Here is a 26,146-nt window from a genome sequence, read left to right on the forward strand (position 1 = left end):
GCAGTGGCTAACAATGACTAAAAAGCTAGTAGCTAATTAGGTCTAAAAAAATATCAGATCTGTACCACATTGGGGGCAGGTTGCAGGAAGTTTATTTAATTAGAAAATGGAGAAAAAAAATAGATTGAAATATAATGAAATGTATACAACAAAATATATAACAATATTTACATGGGACAAAAACAAACACGTCTTACTGCCCACCATCTTGGTACTAACCCTACAGATGACCCTCTAGAACCCTACAGATGACCCTCTAGAACCCTACAGATGACCCTCTAGAACCCTACAGATGACCCTCTAGAACCCTACAGATGACCCTCTAGAACCCTACAGATGACCCTCTAGAACCCTACAGATGACCCTCTAGAACCCTACAGATGACCCTCTAGAACCCTACAGATGACCCTCTAGAACCCTACAGATGACCCTCCAAGACCCTACAGAACCAGACAGGACCCTCTAGAACCAGACAGGACCCTTGAGAACCCTACATCAACTCCACAGAACCCTACATAACGCCACAGGATCCTTCTAACCTTCAGCTAGAACTCTGACCTAGAAGGTGTTGCAACAGCTTTGGATTTGTCTGTAAAGCTTCTTTTCCTGCTGATTACAGGTGTGGATGCACATATCTAGATGAAGTGGAGGTGTTTGTCTGGTGCAATGCCGTAGTTGTCCTTGTTGTCTTCAAACACCGTAGTGAGGCCCTCCAGGTAGAGAGAATGGAGACAGTCTATATCATCTTTAGTGGGAGAGGGGGTCTGGACCACTGGAATAGGCCTACCCACTGGAGAAAGAGAGAGAGATGAGAGAGAGAGATGAGGGGTCTGGACCACTGGAATAGGCCTACCCACTAGAGAGAGAGAGAGAGGGGGGGGGGGGGGGGGTCTGGACCACTGGAATAGGCCTACCCACTAGAGCGAGAGGTGAGAGAGGTGAGAGGTGAGCGAGGGATGGAAGAGAAATGTGAGAGAGATGTGAGAGGTGAGGGATGAGAGAGAGTTGAGTGTGTGTCTTACCAACAGTGTGTATGGGCTCTCTGTAGGGCAGTAGACCGAAGCTGTATTGGAACACTCCTCGTCCAGTGAACATTGGCAGCGCAACTCCCATGAGCCTTTGCAAGTGGTCCTGGAGCCAGCGGAGCGGCGAACCGGCAGGGTTGGTCATCTGGTCGAAGAGCTCATTCTCTCCAAAGGAGAACACAGGTACTAGCTGGGCCCTACGAGACATTATATATACACTGGACATTACACAAACCAGCATGGTTGGTCATCAGCTTTTTTTCCCCTGAAGGAGAACACAGGTACTAGCTGGGTCCTATAGGACAATTACTGGGGGTGCCGCTTCCCCCTTACTCTCAATAACTGGGGGTGCCACTTCCCCCTTACTCTCAATAACTGGGGGTGCCACTTCCCCCTTACTCTCAATAACTGGGGGTGCCACTTCCCCTTACTCTCAATAACTGGGGGTGCCACTTCCCCCTTACTCTCAATAACTGGGGGTGCCACTTCCCCCTTACTCTCAATAACTGGGGGTGCCACTTCCCCCTTACTCTCAATAACTGGGGGTGCCACTTCCCCCTTACTCTCAATAACTGGGGGTGCCACTTCCCCCTTACCTCTCTCAATAACTGGGGTGCCACACCCCCCTTACTAGATGCAATAACTGGGGTGACTGTTCCCTTATGTCAATAACTGGGGTGCCACTTTTACTCTCAATAACTGGGGTGCCACTTCCCCTAAATTACTCTCAATAACTGGGGTGCCACTTCCCCCTTACTCAATAACTGGGGGTGCCACGTTTCTCAATAACTGGGGTGCCACTTCCCCTGTAGTTATTGACTCTCAATAACTGGGGATGTCAGGTGTCCGGAGACACCTGAAACCCCACCTCTTTAAGGAATACCTAGGATAGGATAAGTAATCCCTCTCACCCCCCCTTAAGTTTTAGATGCACTATTGTAAAGTGACTGTTCCACTGGATGTCATAAGGTGAATGCACCAATTTGTAAGTCGCTCTGGATAAGAGCGTCTGCTAAATGACTTAAATGTAAATGTAATGTAAATGTGTCACTTCCCCCTTACTCTCAATAACTGGGGGTGCCACGTTTAGCTGTAATGACTCCAACCAAACACTTCCTGTAGTTATTGATCAGTCTCACGTCACTGTGGAGGAAGTTAGCCCACTCTTGCAGGCAGAACTGCTTTAACTCGGTGACATGTGGGTTTTCCAACATGAACTGCTCGTTTCAAGTCCTGTCACAACATCTCAGTTGGGATTAGTTCTGGACTTTGACTAGGCCATTCCAGAAATTCAAATGTGTTTTTTTTAACCATTTTCACATAGACTTGATTGTGTGTTTTGGATCATGCTGAATGACCCAGCTGAGCTTCAGCTCACAGACGGATGGGCCTGACATTCTCCTGTAGAATTCTCTGATACAGAGCAGAATTCATGGTTCCTTCTATTAAGGCAAGTTGTCCAGGTCCTGAGGCAGCTAAGCATCCCACTACCACCACCATGCTGACATAAACTAGAATAACATATACACTGGGACCAGCTGGGTATTAACATATACACTGGGACCAGCTGGATATTAACATATACACTGGGACCAGCTGGATATTAACATATACACTGGGACCAGCTGGGTATTTTTTTATATTTATTTTACCTTTATTTAACTAGGCAAGTCAGTTAAGAACAAATTCTTATTTTCAATGATGGCCTGGGAACAGTGGGTTAACTGACTGTTCAGGGGCAGAACGACAGATTTGTACCTTGTCAGCTCGGGGGTTTGAACTCGCAACCTTCCGGTTACTAGTCCAACACTCTAACCACTAGGCTACCCTGCCGCCCCATATTAACATTACACTGGGACACCCTGGGCAAACAAACACAAACATACAGTACATTCAAATCAAACACACCACATGTATTGAATTCAATATTACTGTGTTTCAGACCTATCTGCATTCCATACCTACCAGTGTTTAAGATCTACCCATGTTTCAGAGGACTTCCTGTGTTCCCACCTACCTGTGTTTTAGGACTTCCTGTGTTCCCACCTACCCGTGTTTTAAGACTTCCTGTGTTCCCACCTACCCGTGTTTTAGGACTTCCTGTGTTCCCACCTACCCGTGTTTTAAGACTTCCTGTGTCCCCACCTACCCGTGTTTTAAGACTTCCTGTGTTCCCACCTACCCGTGTTTTAGTGCCAGTTTGATGAATCCCTTGCGGTGTAGAATCTGAAGGGTGAGAGCTCCTGGTCGGGCGTCTAGAGCCTCTGGAGCGCCCCCTATAGCCACCACCGCCACATTACCTCCTCTAGGAGCTGAGAGCAGGTAGGACAGGCTGGCTTTCTCACTGGATACCAGACCTGGCATGAACACATAATACACACACACACACCGTAACCCCAATTACACACACACCGTAACCCCAATTACACACACACACACACCGTAACCCCAATTACACACACACCGTAACCCCAATTACACACACACACACCGTAACCCCAATTACACACACACACACCGTAACCCCAATTACACACACACACACCGTAACCCCAATTACACACACACACACACCGTAACCCCAATTACACACACACACACCTTAACCCCAATTACACACACACACACCTTAACCCCAATTACACACACACACACCTTAACCCCAATTACACACACACACACACACACACCTTAACCCCAATTACACACACACACCTTAACCCCAATTACACACACACTTAACAATTACAAACACACACAACCCCAACACACACACACACACACACACCTTAACCCCAATTACACACACACACCTTAACCCCAATTACACACACACACACACGTAACCCCAATTACACACACACCGTAACCCCAATTACACACACACCGTAACCCCAATTACACACCTTAACCCCAATTACCCCAACACACACACACACCGTAACCCCAATTACACACACACACACACACACCGTAACCCCAATTACACACACACACACACACCGTAACCCCAATTACACACACACCGTAACCCCAATTACAAACACACACACCGTAACCCCAATTACACACACACACACACACCGTAACCCCACACACACACACACCGTAACCCCAATTACAAACACACACACACACACACCGTAACCCCAATTACACACACACACACACCGTAACCCCAATTACACACACACCGTAACCCCATTACACACACACACACACACACCGTAACCCAATTACATTACACACACACCGTAACCCCAATTACACACACACCGTAACCCCAATTACACACACACCGTAACCCCAATTACACACACACCGTAACCCCAATTACACCACACCGTAACCCCAATTACACACACGTAACCACACACACACACCGTAACCCCAATTACACACACACCGTAACCCCAATTACACACACACACACCGTAACCCCAATTACACACACACACACCGTAACCCCAATTACACACACACACACACACCGTAACCCCAATTACACACACACACACACACCGTAACCCCAATTACACACACACACACACACCGTAACCCCAATTACACACACACACCGTAACCCCAATTACACACACACACACACACACACCGTAACCCCAATTACACACACACACACACACACACCGTAACCCCAATTACACACACACACACACCGTAACCCCAATTACACACACACACACACCGTAACCCCAATTACACACACACACACACACCGTAACCCCAATTACACACACACACACACCGTAACCCCAACACACACACCGTAACCCCACACACACACCGTAACCCCAATTACACACACACCGTAACCCCAATTACACACACCGTAACCCCAATTACACACACCGTAACCCCAATTACACACACCGTAACCCCAATTACACACACACACACACACACACACACCGTAACCCCAATTACACACACACCGTAACCCCAATTACACACACACCGTAACCCCAATTACACACACCGTAACCCCAATTACACACACACCGTAACCCCAATTACACACACACCGTAACCCCAATTACACACACACCGTAACCCCAATTACACACACCGTAACCCCAATTACACACACACGTAACCCCATTACACACACACCGTAACCCCAATTACACACACACGTAACCCCAATTACACACACACACCGTAACCCCCACACACACACACACACACCGTAACCCCAATTACACACACACACCGTAACCCCAACCCCAATTACACACACACACACACACCGTAACCCCAATTACACACACACACCGTAACCCCAATTACACACACACACACACACCCCGTAACCCCGTAACCACACACACACACACCGTAACCCCAATTACACACACACACACCGTAACCCCAATTACACACACACACACCGTAACCCCAATTACACACACACACACCGTAACCCCAATTACACACACACACCGTAACCCCAATTACACACACACCGTAACCCCAATTACACACACACACACACACACACACCGTAACCCCAATTACACACACACACACACACCGTAACCCCAATTACACACACACACACACCGTAACCCCAATTACACACACACACACACCGTAACCCCAATTACACACACACACACACACACCGTAACCCCAATTACACACACACACACACACCGTAACCCCAATTACACACACACACACACACCGTAACCCCAATTACACACACACACACACACACACACCGTAACCCCAATTACACACACACACACACACCGTAACCCCAATTACACACACACACACACACCGTAACCCCAATTACACACACACACACCGTAACCCCAATTACACACACACACACCGTAACCCCAATTACACACACACACACCGTAACCCCAATTACACACACACACACACACACACCTTAACCCCAATTACACACACACACACACACACCTTAACCCCAATTACACACACACACACACACCTTAACCCCAATTACACACACACCTTAACCCCAATTACACACACACCTTAACCCCAATTACACACACACCTTAACCCCAATTACACACACACCTTAACCCCAATTACACACACACCTTAACCCCAATTACACACACACCTTAACCCCAATTACACACACACCTTAACCCCAATTACACACACACCTTAACCCCAATTACACACACACCTTAACCCCAATTACACACACACCTTAACCCCAATTACACACACACAGTAACCCCAATTACACACACACACAGTAACCCCAATTACACACACACACAGTAACCCCAATTACACACACACACAGTAACCCCAATTACACACACACACAGTAACCCCAATTACACACACACACAGTAACCCCAATTACACACACACACACACACCTTAACCCCAATTACAAACACACACACACACCTTAACCCCAATTACACACACACACACACACACACACACACACACACACACACACACACACACACACACACACACACACACACACACCTTAACCCCAATTACACACACACACACACACACACCATAACCCCAATTACACACACACACACACACACCATAACCCCAATTACAAACACACACACCTTAACCCCAATTACACACACACCTTAACCCCAATTACGTAACACACACACACACACCTTAACCCCAATTACACACACACACACACACACACACCGTAACCCCAATTTAACCCCAATTACACACACACACCTTAACCCCAATTACACACACACACCTTAACCCCAATTACACACACACGTAACCCCTTAACCGTAACCCCAATTACACACACACACACACCTTAACCCCAATTGACACACACACCTTAACCCCAATTACACACACACCTTAACCCCAATTACACACACACCTTAACCCCACACACACACACACACCTTAACCCCAATTACACACACACACTTAACCCACACACACACACACCGTAACCCCAATTACACACACACACACACACACACACACCGTAACCCCAATTACACACACACACACACACACACACACCGTAACCCCAATTACACACACACACACACACACACCGTAACCCCAATTACACACACACACCATAACCCCAATTACAAACACACACCATAACCCCAATTACAAACACACACACCTTAACCCCAATTACACACACACACACACACACACACACACCTTAACCCCAATTACACACACACACACACACACACACACACACACCTTAACCCCAATACACACACACACACACACCTTAACCCCAATTACAACACACACACACACACACCTTAACCCCAATTACACACACACACACACCTTAACCCCAATTACACACACACACACACACACACCTTAACCCCAATTACACACACACACTTAACACACCATAACCCACACACATTAACCCCACACACAACACACACCACCTTAACCCCAATTACACACACACACACTTAACACACACACACACACACACACTTAACCCCACACACACACACAGTAACCCCAAAACACACACACACACCTTAACCCCAATTACACACACACACACAGTAACCCCAATTACACACACACACACACACCGTAACCCCAATTACACACACACACACACCATAACCCCAATTACAAACACACACCATAACCCCAATTACAAACACACACACCTTAACCCCAATTACAAACACACACACCTTAACCCCAATTACACACACACACACCTTAACCCCAATTACACACACACACACACCTTAACCCCAACACACACACACACACACACACACACACACACACCTTAACCCCAATTACAACACACACACACCTTAACCCCAATTACAAACACACACACACACACACCTTAACCCCAATTACACACACACACACACACACACACACACACACACACCTTAACCCCAATTACAAACACACACACACACACACCGTAACACACACACACACCATAACCCCAATTACAAACACACACACACACCATAACCCCAATTACAAACACACACACCTTAACCCCAATTACACACACACACACACACCTTAACCCCAATTACACACACACTTAACACACACACACACCACACACACCTTAACCCCAATTACACACACACACACACCTTAACCCCAATTACACACACACACACACACATTAACCCCAACACACACACACACACACCGTAACCCCAATTACACACACACACACACTTAACAATTAACCCCAATTACAAACACACACACCTTAACCCCAATTACACACACACACACACTTAACACACACACACACACACACACCTTAACACACACACACACACACACACGTAACCCCAATTACACACACACACACACCTTAACCCCAATTACACACACACACACACACACCTTAACCCCAATTACACACACACACATTAACCCCAATTACACACACACACACACACCTTAACCCCAATTACACACACACACACACCTTAACCCCAATTACACACACACACACTTAACCCCAATTAACACACACAATTACACACTTAACAACACACACACACACACCTTAACCCCAATTACACACACCTTAACACACACACCTTAACCCCAATTACACACACACACACACACCTTAACCCCAATTACACACACACACTTAACACACACACACACCTTAACCCCAATTACACACACACACCTTAACCCCAATTACACACACACACACACACACCTTAACCCCAATTACACACACACACACACACACACACTTAACCCCAATTACACACACACACACACACACACTTAACACACACACACACACCTTAACCCCAATTACAAACACACACACCTTAACCCCAATTACACACACACACACACACACACCTTAACCCCAATTACACACACACACACACACACCTTAACCCCAATTACACACACACACACACACGTAACCCCAATTAACCCCAACACACACACACACACACACCTTAACCCCAATTAACACACACACACACACCTTAACCCCAATTACACACACACACACACACACACACCTTAACCCCAATTACACACACACACACCTTAACCCCAATTACACACACACACACACACACACCTTAACCCCAATTACACACACACACACACCTTAACCCCAATTACACACACACACACACCTTAACCCCAATTACACACACACACACACCTTAACCCCAATTACACACACACACACACCTTAACCCCAATTACACACACACACACACACCTTAACCCCAATTACACACACACACACACACACCTTAACCCCAATTACACACACACACCTTAACCCCAATTACACACACACACACACTTAACCCCAATTACACACACACACACACACACCTTAACCCCAATTACACACACACACACACACTTAACCCCAATTAACCCCAATTACACACACACTTAACCCCACACACACACACCTTAACCCCAATTACACACACACACACACACACACACCTTAACCCCAATTACACACACACACACTTAACACACACACACACACACCTTAACCCCAATTACACACACACACACACACACACCTTAACCCCAATTACACACACACACACACACACACACACCTTAACCCACACACACACACACACACCTTAACCCCAATACACACACACACACCTTAACACACACACTTACCTTAACCCCAATTACACACACACACACACCTTAACCCCAATTACACACACACACACACCTTAACCCCAATACACACACACACACACCTTAACCCCAACACACACACACTTAACACACACACACACCTTAACCCCAATTACACACACACACACACCTTAACCCAATTACACACACACTTAATTAACACACACACACACACACCTTAACCCCAATTACACACACACACACTTAACCCCAATTTACACCACACCTTAAACAACACACACACACACACCTTAACCCCAATTACACACACACACACACACACACACACACCTTAACCCCAATTACACACACACACACACCTTAACCCCAATTACACACACACACACCTTAACCCCACACACACACACACACCTTAACCACCTTACACACACACACACCTTAACCCCAATTACACACACACACACACACACCTTAACCCCAATTACAAACACACACACACACACACCTTAACCCCAATTACACACACACACACACACACACCTTAACCCCAATTACACACACACACACCGTAACCCCACACACACACCTTAACCCCAATTACACACACACACTTAACACCTTAACCCCAATTACACACACACACACACACACACCTTAACCCCAATTACACACACACACACACCTTAACCCCAATTACACACACACACACCTTAACCCCAACACACACACACACACACCTTAACCCCACACACACACACACACATTACACACACACACACACACCTTAACCCCCACACACACACACACACACCTTAACCCCAATTACACACACACACACACACACCTTAACCCCAATTACACACACACACACACACACACCTTAACCCCAATTACACACACACACACACTTAACCCCAATTACACACACACCTTAACCCCAATTACACACACACACACACCTTAACCCCAATTACACACACACACACACACACACCTTAACCCCAATTACACACACACACACACACACACACCTTAACCCCAATTACACACACACACACACACACCTTAACCCCACACACACACACACACCTTAACCCCAATTACACACACACACACACACACACACTTAACCCCAATTACACACACACACACACACCTTAACCCCAATTACACACACACACACACACCTTAACCCCAATTACACACACACACACACACCTTAACCCCAATTACACACACACACACACACCTTAACCCCAATTACACACACACACACACACCTTAACCCCAACACACACACACACACACACACACACACCTTAACCCCAATTACACACACACACACACACCTTAACCCCAATTACACACACACACACACACCTTAACCCCAATTACACACACACACACTTAACCCCAATTACACACACACACACCTTAACCCCAATTACACACACACACACACACACCTTAACCCCACATAACCCCAATTACACACACACACACACACCTTAACCCCAATTACACACACACACACCTTAACCCCAATTACACACACACACACCTTAACCCCAACACACACACACACACACACACACCTTAACCCCAATTACACACACACACCTTAACCCCAATTACACACACACACACACCTTAACCCCAATTACACACACACACACACACACCTTAACCCCAATTACACACACACCTTAACCCCAATTACACACACACACACCGTAACCCCAATTACAAACACACACACACGTAACCCCAATTACACACACACACACACACCGTAACCCCAATTACACACACACACACTTAACCCCACACTTAACCCCAATTACAAACACACACACACCTTAACCCCAATTACACACACACACACACACACCTTAACCCCAATTACACACACACACACACACCTTAACCCCAATACAACACACACACACCTTAACCCCACACACACACACACACCTTAACCCCAATTACACACACACACACACACATTACACACACACCTTAACCCCAATACACACACACACACACACACACACCTTAACCATTACAACACACACACACACACACCTTAACCCCAATTACACACACACACACACACACACACACCTTAACCCCAATTACACACACCTTAACCCCACACACACACACACCTTAACCCCAATTACACACACTTAACACACACACACACACCTTAACCCCAATTACACACACACACACACGTAACCCCTTACACACACACACACACCTTAACCCCACACACACACACACACTTAACCCCAATTACACACACACACACACACCTTAACCCCAATTACACACACACACACACTTAACACAACACACACACACACACACCATAACCCCAATTACAAACACACACACCTTAACCCCAATACAAACACACACACCTTAACCCCAATTACACACACACACACCTTAACCCCAATTACACACACACACACACCGTAACCCCAATTACACACACACACTTAACACACACACACACCTTAACCCCAATTACACACACACACCTTAACCCCCAACACACACACACACACCTTAACCCCAACACACACACACACACACCTTAACCCCAATTACACACACACACACACACACACCTTAACCCCAATTACACACACTTAACCCCAACACACACACACCAATTACACACACACACACACACCTTAACCCCAATTACAAACACACACACACACACCGTAACCCCAATACACACACACACACCTTAACACACACACACACACACCTTAACCCCAATTACACACACACACACACCTTAACCCCAATTACACACACACACACACCTTAACCCCAATTACACACACACACATAACCCCTTAATTACACACACACACACACACACCTTAACCCCAATTACACACACACACACACACACCTTAACCCCAATTACACACACACACACACACCTTAACCCCAATTACACACACACACACACCTTAACCCCAATTACACACACACCTTAACCCCAATTACACACACACACCTTAACCCCAATTACACACACACACACACACACCTTAACCCCAATTACAACACACACACACACACCTTAACCCCAATTACACACACACACACCTTAACCCCAATTACACACACACACACACACACCTTAACCCCAATTACACACACACACACACACACCTTAACCCCAATTACACACACACACACACACACACACACACACACACACACACACACACACCATAACCCCAATTACAAACACACACACCTTAACCCCAATTACAAACACACACACCTTAACCCCAATTAACACACACACATTAACCCCACACACACACACACCTTAACCCCAATACACACACACACACACACCTTAACCCCAATTACACACACACACACACACACACACACACACACCGTAACCCCAATTACACACACACACACACACCGTAACCCCAATTACACACACACACACACACCTTAACCCCAATTACACACACACACCGTAACCCCAATTACAACACACACACACACCTTAACCCCAATTACAAACACACACACACCTTAACCCCAACACACACACACACTTAACCCCAATTACAAACACACACACACACCTTAACCCCAATTACAAACACACACACACACACCTTAACCCCAATTACACACACCTTAACCCCAATTACACACACACACACCTTAACCCCAATTACACACACACACACACACCTTAACCCCAATTACACACACACACCTTAACCCCAATTACACACACACACGTAACCCCAATTACACACACACACACACACACACCGTAACCCCAATTACAAACACACACACACACACCGTAACCCCAATTACAAACACACACACACACACACCTTAACCCCAATTACACACACACACACACCTTAACCCCAATTACACACACACACACACACCTTAACCCCAATTACACACACACACACACACCTTAACCCCAATTACACACACACACACACACACGTAACCCCCTTAACCCGTAACCCCAATTACACACACACACACACCTTAACCCCAATTACACACACACACACCTTAACCCCAATTACACACACACACACCTTAACCCCAATTACACACACACACCTTAACCCCAACCCCAATTACAACACACACACACCGTAACCCCAATTACACACACAACCCCTTAACCCCAATTACACACACACACACACACCTTAACCCCAATTACACACACACACACTTAACACACACACCTTAACCCCAATTACACACACACACACACTTAACCCCAATTACACACACACACACACCTTAACCCCAATTACACAACACACACACACCTTAACACACACACTTAACCCCAATTACACACACACACACACACCTTAACCCCAATTACACACACACACACACACCTTAACCCCAATTACACACACACACACCTTAACCCCAATTACACACACACACACACACTTAACCCCAATTACACACACACACACACCTTAACCCCAATTACACACACGTAACCCCAATTACACACACACACCAACCTTAACCCAATTACACCACACACACACACACACGTAACCCCCCAACACACACACACACACCTTAACCCCAATTACACACACACACACACACACACTTAACCCCAATTACACACACACACACACACCAATTAACACCCCAATTACACACACACACACCTTAACCCCAATTACACACACACACACACCTTAACCCCAATTACACACACTTAACCCAATTACACACACACAATAACCCCAATTACACACACACCTTAACCCCAATTACACACAACACACACGTAACCCCAATTACAACACACACACACACACCTTAACCCCAATTACAAACACACACACACCGTAACCCCAATTACAAACACACACACACACACCGTAACCCCAATTACACACACACCGTAACCCCAATTACAAACACACACACACCGTAACCCAATTACACATTACACACACCTTAACCCCAATTACACACACCTTAACCCCAATTACAACACACACACACACACACCTTAACCCCAATTACACACACACCTTAACCCCAATTAACCCCATTACACACACACACACCTTAACCCCAATTACACACACACACACACCTTAACCCCAATTACACACACACACACACACACACCTTAACCCCAATTACACACACACACACACACCTTAACCCCAATTACACACACACACACACCTTAACCCCAATTACACACACCTTAACCCCAATTACACACACCTTAACCCCAATTACACACACACACACACACCTTAACCCCAATTACACACACACACTTAACCAATTACACACACACACACCTTAACCCCAATTACACACACACACACACACTTAACCCCAATTACACACACACACTTAACACACACGTAACCCCAACACACACACACACACACACCTTAACCCCATTACACACACACACACACACCTTAACCCCAATTACACACACACACACACACACACCGTAACCCCAATTACAAACACACACACACACCTTAACCCCAATTACACACACACACACCTTAACCCCAATTACACACACACACACACACCTTAACCCCAATTACACACACACACACACCTTAACCCCAATTACACACACACACACACACCTTAACCCCAATTACACACACACACACACACCTTAACCCCAATTACACACACACACACACCTTAACCCCAATTACACACACACACACACCTTAACCCCAACACACACACACACACACACACCTTAACCCCAATTACACACACACACACACACACCTTAACCCCAATTACACACACACACACACCTTAACCCCAATTAACACACACACACACACCTTAACCCCAATTACACACACACACACACCTTAACCCCAATTACACACACACACACACACCTTAACCCCAATTACACACACACACACACACACAACAATTACACAACACACACACCTTAACCCCAATTACACACACACACACACTTACTTAACCCCACACACACACACACACACCTTAACCCCAATTACACACACACACACACACACCTTAACCCCCCAATTACACACACACACACATAACCCCAATTACAAACACACACCTTAACCCCAATTACACACACACACCTTAACCCCAATTACACACACACACACACCTTAACCCCAATTACACACACACACACACACACCTTAACCCCAATTACACACACACACACCTTAACCCCAATTACAAACACACACACCTTAACCCCAATTACACACACACACACCTTAACCCCAATTACACACACACACACACACACACCAATTAACCCTTAACCCCAATTACACACACACACACCTTAACCCCAATTACACACACACACACACCTTAACCCCAATTACACACACACACTTAACACACACACACCTTAACCCCAATTACACACACACACACACACACCTTAACCCCAATTACACACACACACACACACCTTAACCCCAATTACACACACACACACACACACACACACACCATTAACCCCAATTAACAATTACACACACACACCTTAACCCCAATTACACACACACACTTAACCACACACACACCTTAACCCCAATTACACACACACACACACACTTAACCCCACAACACACACACACACACACACACACACCTTAACCCCAATTACACACACACACACATTAACACACACACACACACACACCTTAACCCCAATTACAACACACACACACACACCTTAACCCCAATTTACACACACACACCTTAACCCCAATTACAAACACACACACACACCTTAACCCCAATTACACACACACACACACACACCTTAACCCCAACAAACACACACACACCTTAACACACACACACACACCTTAACCCCAATTACACACACACACACACACACCTTAACCCCAATTACACACACACACACACACCTTAACCCCAATTACACACACACACACTTAACCCCAATTAACACACACACACACACACACACCTTAACCCCAATTACACACACACACACACTTAACCCCAATTAACCCACAATTACACACACACACACACCTTAACCCCAATTACACACACACACACACCTTAACCCCAATTACAAACACACACACACACACCTTAACCCCAATTACACACACACACACACCTTAACCCCAATTACACACACACACACTTAACCCCAATTACACACACACACACCTTAACCCCAATTACACACACACACACACACCTTAACCCCAATTACACACACACACACACACACACACCTTAACCCCAATTACACACACACACACACACACCTTAACCCCAATTACACACACACACACACACCTTAACCCCAATTACACACACACACACACACACACACACCTTAACCCCAATTACACACACACACACACACACACCTTAACCCCAATTACACACACACACACACACCTTAACCCCAATTACACACACACACACACCTTAACCCCAATTACACACACACACACACCTTAACCCCAATTACACACACACACACACCTTAACCCCAATTACACACACACACACACACCTTAACCCCAATTACACACACACACACACTTAACACAACACACACACACTTACACACACACACCTTAACCCCAACACACACACACACCTTAACCCCAATTACACACACACACACACACACCTTAACCCCAATTACACACACACACACACCTTAACCCCAATTACACACACTTAAACACACACACACACACCTTAACCCCAATTACACACACACACACACACCTTAACCCCAATTACACACACACACACACACCTTAACCCCAATTACACACACACACACCTTAACCCCAATTACACACACACACACACACATAACAATTACACACACACCAATTAACACACACACACACACACACCTTAACCCCAATTACACACACACACACACACCTTAACCCCAATTACACACACACACACACCGTAACCCCAATTACACACACACACACACCGTAACCCCAATTACAAACACACACACATTACACACCTTAACCCCAATTACACACACACACACACACACACACCTTAACCCCAATTACACACACACACACCTTAACCCCAATTACACACACACACACACCTTAACCCCAATTACACACACACACATACACACACACACACACACACACACACCTTAACCCCAATTACACACACACACACCTTAACCCCAATTACACACACACACACACAATTTACACCTTAACCCCACACACACACCTTAACCCCAATTACACACACACACACACACCTTAACCCCAATACACACACACACACACACACCTTAACCCCAATTACAAACACACACACACCTTAACCCCAACACACACCTTAACACACACACACACCTTAACCCCAATTACACACACACACACACACCTTAACCCCAATTACACACACACACACACACTTAACCCCAACACACACACACACACTTAACCCCAATTACACACACACACACCTTAACCCCAATTACACACACACACACACACACACCTTAACCCCAATTACACACACACACACCTTAACCCCAATTACACACACACACACCTTAACCCCAATTACACACACACACCTTAACCCCTTAACACACACATTACACACCAATTACACACCACCTTAACACACACACACACACACACTTAACCCCAATTACACACACACACACACACACCTTAACCCCAATTACACACACACACACACCTTAACCCCAATTACACACACACACACACCACCTTAACCCCAATTACACACACACACACCTTAACCCCAATACAAACACACACACACACACCTTAACCCCAATTACACACACACACACCTTAACCCCAATTACACACACACACACACCTTAACCCCAATTACACACACACACACACACCTTAACCCCAATTACACACACACACACACACACACACCTTAACCCCAATTACACACACACACACACCTTAACCCCAATTACACACACACACACCTTAACCCCAATTACATTACACACACACACACCTTAACCCCAATTACACACACACACACTTAACCCCAATTACACACACACACACCTTAACCCCAATTACACACACACACCTTAACCCCAATTACACACACACACACACCTTAACCCCAATTACACACACACACACCTTAACCCCAATTACACACACACACACCTTAACCCCAATTACACACACACACACCTTAACCCCAATTACACACACACACACACACCTTAACCCCAATTACACACACACACACACCTTAACCCCAATTACACACACACACACCTTAACCCCAATTACACACACACACACACACTTAACCCCAATTAACACACACACACACACTTAACCCCAATTACACACACACACACACACCTTAACCCCAATTACACACACACACCTTAACCCCCAATTACACACACACATTAACACACACACACACACACACACACCTTAACCCCATTACACACACACACACACACACACCTTAACCCCAATTACACACACACACACACCTTAACCCCAAACACACACACCTTAACCCCAATTACACACACACACCTTAACCCCAATTACACACACACACCTTAACCCCAATTACACACACACACCTTAACCCCACCACACACACACACACCTTAACCCCAATTACACACACACACCTTAACCCCAATTACACACACACACACCTTAACCCCAATTACACACACACACACCTTAACCAATTACACACACACACACACACCTTAACACACACACACACACCTTAACCCCAATTACACACACACACACACACACACCTTAACCCCAATTACACACTTAACACACACACACACACACACACACCTTAACCCCAATTACCAACACACACACACGTAACCCCAATTACAAACACACACCGTAACCCCAATTACAAACACACACACACCTTAACCCCAATTACACACACACACACCGTAACCCCAATTACACACACACACCGTAACCCCAATTACACACACACACACCTTAACCCCAATTACACACACACACCTTAACCCCAATTACACACACACACACCTTAACCCCAATTACACACACACACACCGTAACCCCAATTACACACACACACACACCTTAACCCCAATTACACACACACACACACACCGTAACCCCAATTACACACACACACACACGTAACCCCAATTACACACACACACACACACCGTAACCCCAATTACACACACACACACCTTAACCCCAATTACACACACACACACACCGTAACCCCAATTACACACACACACACCTTAACCCCAATTACACACACACACACCTTAACACACACACACACACACTTAACCCCAATTAACCACCGTAAACACACACACACACCGTAACCCCAATTACACACACACACACCGTAACCCCAATTACACACACACCGTAACCCCAATTACACACACACACCGTAACCCCAATTACACACACACACCGTAACCCCAATTACAAACACACACACACACACCGTAACCCCAATTACAAACACACACACACACACCCCCTTAACACCTTAACCCCAATTACACACACACACACCTTAACCCCAATTACACACACACACACCACACTACTTAACCCCAATTACACACACACACACACCGTAACCCCATTACAACACACACACACACACACCGTAACCCCAATTACACACACACACCGTAACCCCAATTACACACACACACCGTAACCCCAATTAACCCCACACACACACACACACCTTAACCCCAATTACACACACACACACACACACACACCGTAACCCCAACACACACACACGTAACCCCAATTACACACACACACGTAACCCCAATTAACCCCAATTACACACACACACACGTAACCCCAATTAACACACACACATAACCCCAACACACACACACACACCGTAACCCCAATTACACACACACACACCTTAACCCCAATTACACACACACACCACACTTAACCCCAATTACACACACACACCGTAACCCCAATTACACACACACACACCGTAACCCCAATTACACACACACACACCGTAACCCCAATTACACACACACACACCGTAACCCCAATTACACACACACACACCGTAACCCCAATTACACACACACACACCTTAACCCCAATTACACACACACACACACCGTAACCCCAATTACACACACACACACACACCGTAACCCCAATTACACACACACACACCGTAACCCCAATTACACACACACACACCTTAACCCCAATTATTACACACACACACACCTTAACCCCAATTACACACACACACCGTAACCCCAATTACACACACACACACCGTAACCCCAATTACACACACACACACACCGTAACCCCAATTACACACACACACCGTAACCCCAATTACACACACACACACCTTAACCCCAATTACACACACACACACACCGTAACCCCAATTACACACACACACCGTAACCCCAATTACACACACACACCGTAACCCAATTACACACACACACACACACACACCGTAACCCCAATTACACACACACACACACACACTTAACCCCGTAACCCCAACACACACACACACACCGTAACCCCAATTACACACACACCTTAACCCCAATTACACACACACACGTAACCCCAATTACACACACACACCTTAACCCCAATTACACACACACACACACACACCTTAACCCCAATTACACACACACACCGTAACCCCAATTACACACACACACCGTAACCCCAATTACACACACACACCGTAACCCCAATTACACACACACACCGTAACCCCAATTACACACACACACCGTAACAATTACACACACCTTAACCCCAATTACACACACACACACCTTAACCCCAATTACACACACACACCGTAACCCCAATTACACACACACACTTAACCAATTAACCCCAATTACACACACACCGTAACCCCAATTAACACCCAATTAACCCCACACACACACACACACCGTAACCCCAATTACACACACACACACCGTAACCCCAATTACACACACACACACCGTAACCCCAATTACACACACACACCGTAACCCCAATTACACACACACACCGTAACCCCAATTACACACACACACCGTAACCCCAATTTAACACACACACACACCGTAACCCCAATTACACACACACACACCGTAACCCCAATTACACACACACACACCGTAACCCCAATTACACACACACACCGTAACCCCAATTACACACACACACCGTAACCCCAATTACACACACACACACCGTAACCCCAATTACACACACACACACCGTAACCCCAATTACACACACACACACGTAACCCCAATTACACACACACCGTAACCCCAATTACACACACACCGTAACCCCAATTACACACACACACCGTAACCCCAATTACACACACACACCGTAACCCCAATTACACACACACACCGTAACCCCAATTACACACACACACCGTAACCCCAATTACACACACACACCGTAACCCCAATTACACACACACACCGTAACCCCAATTACACACACACACCTTAACCCCAATTACACACACACACACACACACCGTAACCCCAATTACACACACACACCGTAACCCCAATACACACACACACCGTAACCCCATTACACACACACTTAACCCCAATTACACACACACACACACACACACACCGTAACCCCAATTACACACACACCGTAACCCCAATTACCATTACACACACACACATTAACCCCATTACACACACACACCTTAACCCCAATTACACACACACCGTAACCCCAATTACACACACACACACTTAACCCCAATTACCCACACACACACACACACACCGTAACCCCAATTACACACACACACACGTAACCCCAATTAACACACACAATAACCCCATTACACACACACACCTTAACCCCAATTACACACACACACCGTAACCCCAATTACACACACACACCTTAACCCCAATTACACACACACACCTTAACCCCAATTACACACACACACCGTAACCCCAATTACACACACACACCGTAACCCCAACACACACACACACACCTTAACCCCAATTACACACACACACACCTTAACACACACACCTTAACCCCAATTACACACACACACCGTAACCCCAATTACACACACACACCTTAACCCCAATTACACACACACACACACACCTTAACCCCAATACACACACACACCGTAACCCCAATTACACACACACACCGTAACCCCAATTACACACACACGTAACCCCATTACACACACACACCGTAACCCCAATTACACACACACACACACACACCGTAACCCCAATTACACACACACACCGTAACCCCAATTACACACACACACACCGTAACCCCAATTTAACCCCAATTACACACACACACCGTAACCCCACACACACACACACACCTTAACCCCAATTACACACACACCGTAACCCCAATTACACACACACACCCTTAACCCCAACACACACACACACCGTAACCCCAATTACACACACACACTTAACCCCAATTACACACACACACCGTAACCCCAATTACACACACACCGTAACCCCAATTACACACATTAACACACACCGTAACCCACAACACACACACACACCGTAACCCCAATTACACACACGTAACCCCAATTACACACACACCGTAACCCCAATTACACACACACACCACCTTAACCCCAATACACACACACACCGTAACCCCAACCCCACACACACGTAACATTACACACACACCGTAACCCCAATTACAAACACACACACACACCTTAACCCCAATTACACACACACCGTAACCCCAATTACACACACACTTAACCCCCCCAACACACACACACCTTAACCCCAATTACACACACACCGTAACCCCAATTAACACACAATTAACCCCAATTACACACACACACCGTAACCCCAATTACACACACACACACACACCTTAATTACACACACCGTAACCCCAATTACACCATAACCCCAAACACACACACCTTAACCCCAATTACACACACACCGTAACCCCAATTACACACACACCGTAACCCCAATTACACACACACGTAACACACACACCTTAACCCCAATTACACACACACACACCTTAACCCCAATTAACCCCTTAACCCCAATTACACACACACACACACACACACACCTTAACCCCAATTACACACACACACTTAACCCCAATTACAACACACACACACACCTTAACCCCAATTACACACACACGTAACATTACACACACACCTTAACCCCATTACACACACACGTAACACACACACACCTTAACCCCAATTTACACACACATTACAATTACACACACACACCTTAACCCCAATTACACTTAACCCCAATTACACACACACACCTTAACCCCAACACACACACACACACCTTAACCCCAATTACACACACACACACACACCTTAACCCCAATTACACACACACACACACCTTAACCCCAATTACACACACCAACCCCAATTACACACACACACACACACCTTAACCCCAATTACACACACACCTTAACCCCAATTACACACACACACCTTAACCCCAATTACACACACACACACCTTAACCCCATACACACACACACACACCTTAACCCCAATTACACACACACCGTAACCCCAATTACACACACACCGTAACCCCAATTACACACACACCGTAACCCCAATTACACACACACCGTAACCCCAATTACACACACACCGTAACCCCAATTACACACACACCGTAACCCCAATTACACACACACCGTAACCCCAATTACACACACACACACACCGTAACCCCAATTACACACACGTAACCCCAATTACACACACACCTTAACCCCAATTACACACACACACCTTAACCCCAATTACACACACACACCTTAACCCCAATTACACACACACACCTTACACACCCAATTACACACACACACACACCTTAACCCCAATTACACACACACACACACACCTTAACCCCAATTACACACACCTTAACCCCAATTACACACACCTTAACCCCAATTACACACACACACACACACACACACACACACACACACACTTAACCACACACACACACACACACCTTAACCCCAATTACACACACACACCTTAACCCCAATTACACACACACACCTTAACCCCAATTACACACACACACCTTAACCCCAATTACACACACACACCTTAACCCCAATTACACACACACACCTTAACCCCAATTACAAACACACACACCGTAACCCCAATTACAAACACACACACCGTAACCCCAATTACAAACACACACACCGTAACCCCAATTACAAACACACACACCTTAACCCCAATTACAAACACACACACCTTAACCCCAATTACACACACCTTAACCCCAATTACACACACCTTAACCCCAATTACACACACACACACACACACCTTAACCCCAATTACACACACACCGTAACCCCAATTACAAACACACACACCTTAACCCCAATTACAAACACACACACCTTAACCCCAAATACACACACTATACACACACACGTAAAGATATATGGTGCTTTAGAAAGGTTTGTAAAGGTCAGTACATTTCAAATATGCATGTATTCAGGATGTTCCCCTGTAGACACAGAGAGAGAGAGACATGTATTCAGGATGTTCCCCTGTAGACACAGAGAGAGAGACCGGAACTGTTGACACTGACTGAAACACACAGACACGTTAGTACACGCCCAGTCAGTCTCTGGCCTATTGTGAAACAGAGTGGAGTCAGTTAGTACACGCCCAGTCAGTCTCTGGCCTATTGTGAAACAGTCAGTGTGTGTCAGTGTCACCTACTTCAGCGTTGTCAGATTTTGCAACAGGAAAACCCTGCGGCAGCAAATACAGCGTGTACACACCCACCCACCACCCACCCACTATCCACCCACCCACTATCCACCCACTATCCACCCACCCACTATCCACCCACCCACCACCACCACACCCTATCCACCCGCACACTACCCAGTCCCTGAAGGGTACTAACCTCCACACATGATGTAGTCCCTAAAGAAGGGTACTCTGAACCAGAATGGCAGCATCAGGAGGTAGGGGGTCAGCCCGGGGAACAGCGAGGAGAACCCTGACGCCTCCGTACAGAAGTTCCCAAAACCCCCCGCCACCAGAACACCATGGGGGTGGAACCCAAAGATGTAGTTAGAACCAGGGTCCAGATCCACCGTCTTTATGAGCTGGGGGGGAGCAAAAGGTACTGTAGTTAGAATCAT

At 45.9% G+C, this 26,146-nt stretch overlaps 1 protein-coding gene across 1 annotated transcript; it reads right to left on the reverse strand.

Moving 5' to 3' along the window:
- Positions 1 to 75: 75 nt before the first annotated feature.
- Positions 76 to 26,146, reverse strand: LOC124022110 (2-acylglycerol O-acyltransferase 2-A-like). Its single transcript, XM_046337153.1, has 4 exons — positions 25,906 to 26,146; positions 3,208 to 3,382; positions 1,023 to 1,222; positions 76 to 790 (listed from the first exon to the last, which is right to left on the reverse strand). Exons 1-4 carry the CDS (start codon positions 26,144 to 26,146, stop codon positions 636 to 638), a joined length of 771 nt encoding a protein of 256 aa, XP_046193109.1. The 3' UTR covers positions 76 to 635.

Source organism: Oncorhynchus gorbuscha, unplaced genomic scaffold, assembly GCF_021184085.1.
Source record: "Oncorhynchus gorbuscha isolate QuinsamMale2020 ecotype Even-year unplaced genomic scaffold, OgorEven_v1.0 Un_scaffold_1300, whole genome shotgun sequence".
NCBI classification, from domain to species: domain Eukaryota; kingdom Metazoa; phylum Chordata; class Actinopteri; order Salmoniformes; family Salmonidae; genus Oncorhynchus; species Oncorhynchus gorbuscha.